Consider the following 10,442-nt stretch of genomic DNA (forward strand, 5'->3'; position numbering starts at 1 on the left):
CTTGTGGACAAAACAAATCCACACTTCCCTTCCTCATTTTAACTGCCCTCCCTGAGCTCTTTGATTCTGCTGGCTGTTCTTCCTCTCTGAGCTTCCCCTGTAAGCCTCTCCTCTTTGCTATGAAATCTCAGGTAGCTCCAGAATCCTTTTACAATCCCAATCTGATTTTTTCTGGGCTATCTTGGCATACGACACATCACATAAAAATACCATTCACCACACCTCACTGTAATCAGTTAGTTTGCCTCTCTTTCCCCGTAGACTGGGTACTTTATGAGGGCAGGTCTCAGTCTATTTGGCTCGCTGTCCCCAATGTCTAGCACTCAGTCTTTCTAAATGAATAGAAAAAGAGTTCTGGACCACGAAAGTTTTAAAGTGTAAACAGTAGGGCATTTAACCTGGAAGACTTTTAACATTTAAACAGCAGGCCATTTAATTGTGTCATTTCACATACTAACTATGCATGGAGTTCCTGATGGCGAAAGCAGTGTTGCTGGCTAATTTGCCAGTAGGAAATCTGGGCATTTAGGAGCCCATTTCTAGGAGATAGCACCAGCCCACACATTGATCTTAAGCTGCCTGTCATCTGCAGAACCCACTAGTTCAGCGTGCTTCTCCTGGCCTTGAACTACACGGTCACCTGTAGCCACTAAGAGGTGGACAGATAGATATTTATGGTATACGGTCTTTAGGTTAGGGAGGGCAGGGGGTATGCTGGCCTAGGTGGGTCTGTTTTTGTGTGCGTGCATGGGTGGGGAACGGAGAAAGGAGGCGATGTGTGCATTACTTCTACAGAGACACCTTTCCAGACCTTCTTAAGGAGGTGACAGTGACGGTCAGTCTCTCCCCCGCCCCCACCGCACTGATCACAACTTCACTTGCATTCGTGTGATTAATGCCTGTCTCCCCCGCCAGCCTGTAAGCTGCACGAGGTAAAGGAACCTAACGCGTTCAGGCTCACTCGCGTAATTCCCCTTCCCAGAAGGATGCCTGAGGCATAACAGGTATTCCACAAACATTTCCATTTCCTCGACAAGCGCTTCTGGGCGCGTCTGGACGGGCAGACCGCCAAAGGGCCGGCCTCCGCGGGCTCGGGTGCGGGGACCCCTGGTGGCACCAACGCCGCGCCCACGGAGAGCCAGGCCCGGGCGGGCAGCGGCGCGCAGCGCGCGGCCGGGCGCTGTCGCGGGGACGGTTCTCCGGCTCGCGTGGGCGCTGCCCGGGCGGGGACAGTGGGGACGGGGCGGTCGCGACGCGAGGTAGCGGCCGGGCCAATGAGCGCTGGCCGGGCGGGGCTCAGGGCCAGCCGTTCGGGCGCGCGCGGGGCTGGGCGTGCCGCGGGTGACGCGCAGGGCCGGGCGGGCCAATGGGCGTAGGGTGGCGGGCGGGCCCGGAGGCCCGGGGCTTTAGGACGCGAACGGGCGGCCGGCGGGACAGACTGACGTGTGGCCGCATCGCGGGAGGCGAATGGCGGGGATGGCGCTGGCGCGGGCCTGGAAGCAGATGTCGTGGTTCTACTACCAGTACCTGCTCGTCACGGCGCTCTACATGCTGGAGCCCTGGGAGCGGACCGTATTCAGTATCCTGCCTGGGGCGCGGGCCGCGGGGCTGCATCCTCCCAGGCCCAGGGCCTGGGCTGGAGGGTGGAGAGGCGGCTCCGCGGGACCCGCGGGCGGACTCGCCTGTCCGCGGCGAGCGCGGGAGCCGTGGGGTGGGGGTGTGGGGGTCTGGGGCCGAGGGTGGCGCTCGCGTGGTTAAGGGGGAGGAGGGAAGGTGAGAACTCTAGTGATCCAGGGTCGCCCCTGGTCACTTGACCCAAGGTGGAAGCGTCTGTATTTCTGGAGGAAATCCCCGATGGCGATGTCTCGCCCGGTCTGTCGTCGTCTGCACTTTGGCCGCGCCTGCTTTTCCTTCAGTCCCCTGATCCGGTGCTGGGCAGGGACCGTGTTAGTGGAGGAGCTGGTGGAGCTGATCGCTCCCGCCTTGGACGCCTTCGACCTTTAGCTGTTCCCAATTTAGTTGGCTTTGGTTCTTATGAGAATTCTAACCAGTTTACCGGTTTTTTAACCAGGTTGTGAATTTGTGGCCACGACAACCCCAGTACAGTTTTGGCAGACAGTTTAAGTTACTGTATCTTGTTGGTCTTCAAGATGGGTAGTTTTAAAAGTTTATTTATTACTTTGCACTGTCCACAGAAGTCGTGCCCGAAAGGGAATTTGTGGTTAGTTGTCGGTAGGGTTTGAAAGTGTTTTGGTGGCTAGTTAATAAATTCTTGTTAATGACTACTGAGTGGTTACTGCAAGCAAAGCAACTGTGCTAAGCACTTTGCCTGATCTGAGCTCATCTAACTTTCACAGCCCCAATTACTAACTCAAGGATGTGAAGATAGGCTTCCTGAAGTCTGTGATGTTTCTTGTGTCCAATTGTTTATGCTGACATTTCTGATGGTATTATTCTTGCAAAATAAATACTAATTGAGATGTGACTTTTTTAAAAACCCCGGGGCCAATACGAAACAAGAATTTCACATAACATATTTAGTTCATCCAGGCTCATCCAGTTCATCCAGGCTCATTTGGTACTTTTCAGTGTGGGTTAGTTGGAGTAGCTTACTTCAGAACAGCTTTGCAAATGCATTGTTGCATTCCAGTGAGTGACTGAGATAATCTCATTCCGAGTCTTCTCAAGTGTGTTTATTTGTGTTGGAATAGCATAAGGTTGTACTTAAAGCTAAATCTTTTGTGTCAGCACTTTTGAGGAATTTTAGCTGCTTATAAAGCAACTTATTTATTACTGTTGACATTTATTTCCAAATCTGGAACTTAAGAACTAGAGTGCGTATTTTGGATTTAGACTCCGAATATATAGTCTACTCTGATTTCTTGCACCATTTATTTGTGGCTGCAGTTTAATCTCACTCTAGTTTCTGTAGGTTAGGGCTCACAAGGTCATGCCTTGTAAAATGTATGCTTAAGTGCATACTAAATTGAATTTTCTCAATAGAAGCACATATATCTTGACTCATTTAGAACATCCTAAAGTTAAACAGTGTTGTGTTAAATGGAAACTCTTTAAATCCAAGGTCGAATATAGAGCTCACTATTAGAATCTAGTATAGATTTTACATTTAAAAGCTTTTGTTGGCATATGGGTAAGTGCTACAGTGTCAATAGTGTTAAGATTTTTCTGTATTATGTTGCAGTAGTAATAGTGTCCTATAAATACCTAGGTGACGGCTTATTGGGGGATGGAGAAATAAACTATGAAGTGAAATGTAGTGTCTTAGATTTTTGCCTTTGATGTTTTTGACTTCTCATTGGTTTATGTGCCTAAGTGATGTCAAAAATGTTTAAGCTAGTGAGAACTGCAATCTACTGGCATTTGGTACTATAGAATCTTATGATTTTTAAACCTAAGATTTAAAAAAAAAAAAATCTCATTTTAAAGTTCATGTTATTGAGTTAACCCAGGGTAGAAATGCTATCCTTTGACATAAACCAATCTTAAATTTCTGTTGGCTATTGTATTTATATTATTCCACCTCAACTTCTAGTGTTATTTTAAACTATTTAACTAGCCTATAGTTTGGAACATCAATTTGAGATTGAATCCTCATTCTAGCTTGGAGGAAATAACTGAGTGGGAAAGCTGGATATTTTTCCTACTTGTTAGGAGCCTTACTGTGAAGTAGCTTGAATTTCATAAATTCATTAATGATTGGTAAGCTTCACCCAGGACTACTTTGTGGCCAGTTATGTGGTTTTGGAGAGAGGCATACTTTCCATAGCTTAAAATTTACATTGAACGTAAGCATGACTGCTAGAAACCTAACATTTATTGTAAGAGAAATTTGCCTGTGTGTGTGAAAATTGGTCTCTGAGTTAGAAGTACTGCACAGAAGAAGACTCTAGATAAATCTTTAATTTCTTAAAAAAAGATAAATGTATTAGTTTACATTTCCCTGCTATAACTCCTTAAAAATTTTTAAGTTGTTATTTTAGGGAAAACTGATAGCCTGCTGTAATTATTTCTGCACCCTTGAGCATCCATATATGTTTAGAAATTATTTGCTTCTCTGTTTCTTCCCAAATCAAATAGCTAGAAGTTAGTTAAAAGCTGTTGTAAGTTGAAAGTCAGTCTCAATTGTATGTAAGTGTTTTTGAGCTTATCTAAGTAAGGAAATTGTGATTTATAAAAAGAATTTAAAATATTTTTAAGGAAATGCATCTATTGTGTCAAATCAGACACATTATAAATAGTTGTTCAGAAAGTAAGATTATAAGTGGGTTTTGTAAATCCTTCCATGCTAGGGCTTTTTAACATCTGTTTTCTGATATCACATTTGAAATGATATGTTAGCTTTTGGATTGTCAACCAATATTTGAACTTTTTCCATGTTCAGACATGGTTTCTATCTTATAAAGAAATGGGACATGGTATCTGTGTTGAAATAAAAGGTAACAATAAAAAGAATCTTATAAGTGCTAATTACTGTTACAGTATATACTAAATAAGGAGACCTAACACAGACTGAGAACCACTGACTTCATCTCAGAAGGGGATGTTTTTAACATATGTTTCAAAGGTTTTGTAACTAGTAAGACAGGCCCTGTAGTGCCTCCTTGAAGAACATTGTAACTGCCTATTGGGAAAAGGTGGAAAAATTAAAAATAGTTTGTTAAAATAATTTGGATCAGAAGTATGTTATTTTAGCCTAGTTTTTTTTTTTTTTTTTTTTACAGAGTCTTGCTCTGTTGCCTGGGCTAGAGTGCCGTGGCGTCAGCCTAGCTCACAGCAACCTCAAACTCCTGGGCTCAAGCGATCCTTCTGCCTCAGCCTCCCGAGTAGCTGGGACTACAGGTGTGTGCCACCACGCCCGGCTAATTTTTATATATATATATTTTTAGTTGTCCAGATCATTTCTTTCTATTTTTTAGTAGAGACGGGGTCTCGCTCTTGCTCAGTCTGGTCTCGAATTCCTGACCTTGAGCGATCCACCCGCCTCGGCCTCCCAGAGTGCTAGGATTACAGGCGTGAGCCACCACGCCCGACCTTAGCCTAGGTTTATTAATTAAAAAATAAAGTCATATTAGTCTGTAATCACTGGGTTATATTTGCCATCTCTCTGCTGCTGCTTATGTTTCCATGGCATTTTATTTTATTTTAAGCAAAATGTGGGCAGTTTTTTGGTTTATGTTAGGAACTAGATTCCCCCTGACAGCCCCATGTTTCTTCAAAAGATTTTTTTCTCTTTTTAAACCACAGTGCTGGGCATACAAATCATGCTTGAGAAACATTTGTTTATAAGTTGATTTGTTATTTTGCAGCAATTTCAGAAGTATTTGAGAGTGGGAAAAGAGACCTGATTTTAAACCACTTTTAGAGTAGCTTTGGAGCTTGGCTGTTTCTGATGAACAGAATTCTCTGCTCAGAGAAAATTCAAATTTAAAGAAGTAGAGGCTGGGCGCGGTGGCTCACGCCTGTAATCCTAGCACTCTGGGAGGCCGAGGCGGGCGGATTGTTTGAGCTCAGGAGTTCGAAACCAGCCTGAGCAAGAGTGAGACCCCATCTCTACAAAAATAGAAAGAAAGAAATTAATTGGACAACTAAAAATATATAGAAAAAATTAGCCGGGCATGGTGGCGCATGCCTGTTGTCCCAGCTACTTGGGAGGCTGAGGCAGGAGGATCGCTTGAGCCCAGGAGTTTGAGGTTGCTGTGAGCTAGGCTGACGCCATGGCACTCTAGCCCGGGCAACACAGTGAGACTCTGTCTCAAAAAAAAAAAAAAAGAAATAGAAAATGCTGTAGATTGGACGAACTTCTTTGATTTATCTTGGAGTCATTAACAAAATTTACATTGCTCTGTCTACTCATTTGTAAAATATGTATGTTTGTTGAATTCTGTATCCCACAAGTATTATGTACCTTCTATTTGCCAGATACTATTCTAGATGTTGGGGCTAGAGATGCGAATAAAATAGATAAAATTTTTTCTCCTAATGCCACTAGATAAATAAATAAAATATATAGATTATTAGACTGTTATAACCGTTATGGGTAAAAATAAAACGAAAGAGGATGAGAAGTAAGGAAGATGGACATTTGGAAATATTTAAGCAGGGAAAGAATTCTAGAAGATTCCAGGCCAAAGGCACATTAAGTGCAAATGTCCTGAGGCATGAGCAAGTCTGGCTTGTTTCAAGAATGGCAGAGAGGCCCCTGTGGCTGGAGCCAAGTGAAGGGGGCGTGAATAGTAGGAAAGGTCAGATAATGTAGGGCCTCTAGGCTAAGATCTGAGGAGACAAGGGAGGTGCACAGATCTTTTAAATAGATTCACTGCTTAAAATCCAGTAACAGTTTTCTCACTGATTTAATGAAGTGGGAAAGTGAGCATTGTTTTCTCCTTGGGACTTCAAGCTATTTTCATTTCAAATGGAAAAAAATATATAACCTATGAATAGTTTTTTCTCATTTTTTATGTACTTCCTGAGTTCTGTACTGTTTCCAAGAAGAAGATTTCTTGCTTCAAGGAAACTAGAGACTAGTTTCAGGAAAAAATAGAATTTATACGTGTTCTCAGATGGATCCTTTCTGTGTTGTTTCAGCTGAGGGAGATGGGCAGCAAGTGCTTTGGGATGCAGGGCAGGAAGAGCATGGTGGACTGGAGAGCTCAGAGAACTTTCGGGGAGGTATTTGAGTGCTGTTCGCCCCATCCCCCATAGGGGAGAAGGTGCAGAGGTGTCTGTGATGGTGAGTACTCCAGTGTGAACGGCTGGAACGGGCATTTTTTAAGGCAAAATAGGTGGGAAGTAAAGTTGAAAAAGTAGGTTGGGGCCATTCATTAATTCAACAAATACTGTGCGAGTTCCCTTTGCTTCTGCCTGAGCTTAAAAAAAAAAAATACTGTGTGTGTACCTTGTGCCGGATGCTGGCATTAGTGCTTGTGATACATTGGTGAGCAAAAGAGAGAAAGATCTCTGCCCTTGGGGAACTTTCACAATAAGTAAGTTATACAGTTATTGTATATTAGGTGGTAAGCATTATGGAAAACAGAGAAGCAGACCAGGGCTGGGGGATCAGAAATGCAGGGGTGGGATGGAGTTGCTGGTTTTTTAAAAAGAGAATATCAGGAGTGGCTTCCGGGAGAAAAGGGCATTTGAGCAAAAACATAAAGGTCATAAGGGAGTTAGCAGGAGGGAGGGGCATTGTTGGAATAACCAGTGCAAAGTCCCTCAGTCAGGAGACTGTCCCAGCATGTGTGAGGACTGTCATTGAGGTGGGTCGTCATTGAGGTGGGTGTGGCTGGAGCAGAGTGCGCATGGGCGAAAGTGGTGGACAGTGAGGCCAGAGAGTTGATGGAGGGCCTGTAGGCCATTGTATGGACTTTGGTTTTTCATCTTAGAATGAAAGGGTGCTCCTGGAAGGATTTGCATGAGGAGTGATCCAAGCTGCCTTTTATTTAAGTTTTAAAAGGTTAAATATGGCTGGGTGCAGTGGCTCATGCCTCTTATCCCAGCACTTAGAGAGGCCAAGGCTGGAGGATCACTTGAGGTCAGGAGTTTGAGACCAGCCTGGGCAACATAGCGAGACCCCTGTCTCTACAAAAAATAAATTTTAAAAATTAGCCAGGCATGGTGGTATATGCTTGTAGTCCCAGCTACTTGGGAGGCTGAGGTGGGAGGATCACTTGAGCCCGGGAGTTGGAGGCTGCATTGAGCTATGATCACACCACTGCACTCCAGCCTGGGTGACAGAGTGAGACCCTGTCTCTTAAAAAAATAAAAATAGAAAACTAAAAGTTAACTCTGGGTTTGGAATAGGTTAAAGGTCTAAGAGAGGAGGCAATGGTAGAGGCAAAAGTAAGTGTTTTGGATTGAGGAAGGCTTTGAATGCTAATGAAAAAACATTAAAAAATTTAAGCTGGATGTTATTTTCAGTGGCAACTAAATTATTTTCTTAGATTTTTGCTGTATCCTTAAATGCTCACAGCTTAGAATAGAAAACTATACTAACTGAGAGTTTAAAAATATGAATTCTTAAATTGTAAATAAATGTAAATTATATGTCCTTATGGTTCAAAATCAAAAGGTACAAAAAGGTAGATAGAAGGTGACAGTCTTCTTTCTATCCCTGGCCAAGCCACCCCAGGACAACCAGTGTGAGGAATTTCCTGTGCGTCTCTCCTGAGATATTCTGTGAATACATGGAAAATACACTCTGAATAGCAGTTGTTCTGGTATGCATGGTTTGATGAAATCAAAGTATTTATAAGCTGAAAGAGAGGTACTTGGACAATATATTTTGCTGTGCCACCTTTGGAGGTACTAATAATGACTGGCATGATTTCCTACAATTAAATTAATATCTCTGCCTGTTTTATGTATATAAAGTTTATTTTGTAGATAAACACAGCAAACAAAACAAAATTGACAAAGAAAAACCTAGTGTTTGGCCAGTGGACACCTTTGGGCTATCATCTGTGCCTGCCTTTGGCAGAGCTTCTTGTGAGCTAGTCAATAAAGGTAATTATCATTAAAACCCCAATTCACCAGACTCTTTTACTTTTACTCTTTTTTCTTAATGAGCTCTTCTTTTGAAGAAAAAATATATATAAAATCATCTGAGACTTTAAATAGATTGCCAATAAAAATCAATGTGTGATTTGATAATTAGGCAAAATTCTCAATATCAGAGAAATTTATTTCTAGAAAATATGTTTTTACTAAGTAAGCTTAATGCCTTTTAGAAAGATTTTTATCAAGATACTTTTAAGCAAAATGTGATTTCAGAATAAACTTGAAACACCTGAACATTTTGCACTACTTTCAAGCTTATGTAGAAAAATAATTTCTTTAATCTTTCTTCTATTTTCTCCCATTACCTTTGACCTTTCCTTTGTAGAAGTGAATGCAGCTTTCTATTCCCAGGGAGTGCTAAGTGGGAGAAATGGAGGCAAGAATTATTGTAAGTGAGAAATTAGTACTTTCAGGCCTCCAGACTGTGACCTTTGGGCTTTCTGTTTGTGCACCCCCAAAAGAACAATAGTCATGGACTGTGCAGAGTCTTGCCCATTTAAATCGACATATGAATCTTTCATAGTAAATTTAGACAGTTACAAAGTATTTAATTTCTTGCTTTTCATACATGTATATTTTTGTTAAAACTTAAAACTATAATTCTTTCTCATACAATTCATAGGAAATGTTCATCACATAATCAAACTGGCAAAGCCAGTCCTCACTGTGAAGCCAAATAGGCAAAATCATCCTTAATCTCTTTTTTTAATCCTTAATTTCTATCAGAAAAAGTGCAGCGTCATTTTTCTGTTCAAATAATTGTGTTACTGTTAACACCTTCATACTTGTCTCTCTTCTGAATTCAAATTGTTAGATGGATAGAGACATGAGGCTTGGAGCTGTGCGGGAAGCTTGTTACTTGAATGAACTAAAGTACAACCTGAGTTAGTTACTATCCTTTTGTTCGGTGTCTCAGAGGTTATTTTATGCCCGGGGGAAATGTACAATGGTAAGATTCAGGAAGTGAAGTGGGAGAAGTGAAGTTGTAAGGGGGGATGGGAAGGAGAACTAGCAGATCACAGCAGTTCTCAGACGGGTCAGCTTTAGGAGAGAGTACAGCCAAGGCAGGTGGTCTGTAAACAGTCTCCTTAAATTGTCCTAACCTCCCGCAAGATTGTCTTGTTACCTCCAGGGCTCCTGTGTTTTAGTTTGAAGAAGAAAACTACTCTAGCCTGTTTTATGCTCCCTCTATATTTGGCTGGCTAAGTGAGAACATTAAAATATCCCTTAATTGTACCTCTTAGGATATTATAACTTTAGTAGCTTTCAGGAAAGGTGGAAGAACACTACATGTACTCACCATTAAATTGGTACTAATCGATCAACATCTATGTGCACGTATGGAAATAACATTCATCGGAAATGAAGCATGTAGGAGGGGGTGGAGGGGTTGCATAAATTCACACCTAATGGGTACAGTGCGCAGTATCTGGGTGATGGGCACACTTATAACTTTGACTAAAGTGGTACAAAAGCAATTCATGTAACCAAAATGTTTGTACCTCCGTAATATTCTGAAATTAAAATAAATAAATAAAAGAAGAAAAAAAAGAGGTACGCAAACAGCAGAATAAACACCCAGGAGCAATCCGATGGAGACTATGAAATAAGGCTGTGGTGGCTCATAACTATAATTCCAGCCCACCGAAGCCAAGGCCGGTGGATCACTTGAGCCTAGGAGTTCAAGGTTACAGTGAGCTATGATCAGGCCACTGCACTAAGTCTGGGCAACAGAGCAAGACCTTGTCTCTAAAAAATGTTTTTTAATGAAAAAAAAGGAGACTATGAAATAAGTATGTTTAAAATGATAAAAGAAGTCAAAAACACAAGAGAGAAAACTGACACTATGAAAAGATTTGAGAAAA

At 42.1% G+C, this 10,442-nt stretch overlaps 1 protein-coding gene across 1 annotated transcript in view; it reads left to right on the plus strand.

The window, feature by feature from the left end:
• Nucleotides 1-1,436: 1,436 nt before the first annotated feature.
• Nucleotides 1,437-10,442, plus strand: part of SPTSSA (serine palmitoyltransferase, small subunit A) — a 34,650-nt gene continuing 25,644 nt past the window's right edge. Inside the window, exon 1 of the mRNA XM_012647887.1 lies at nt 1,437-1,579. Coding sequence (XP_012503341.1) covers nt 1,468-1,579 — 112 coding nt within the window. The 5' untranslated portion in view covers nt 1,437-1,467. The remainder of the gene's footprint in view (nt 1,580-10,442) is intronic.

Source organism: Propithecus coquereli, unplaced genomic scaffold (assembly GCF_000956105.1).
Source record: "Propithecus coquereli isolate 6110/MARCELLA unplaced genomic scaffold, Pcoq_1.0 Scaffold273, whole genome shotgun sequence".
In the NCBI taxonomy this organism is placed as follows: domain Eukaryota; kingdom Metazoa; phylum Chordata; class Mammalia; order Primates; family Indriidae; genus Propithecus; species Propithecus coquereli.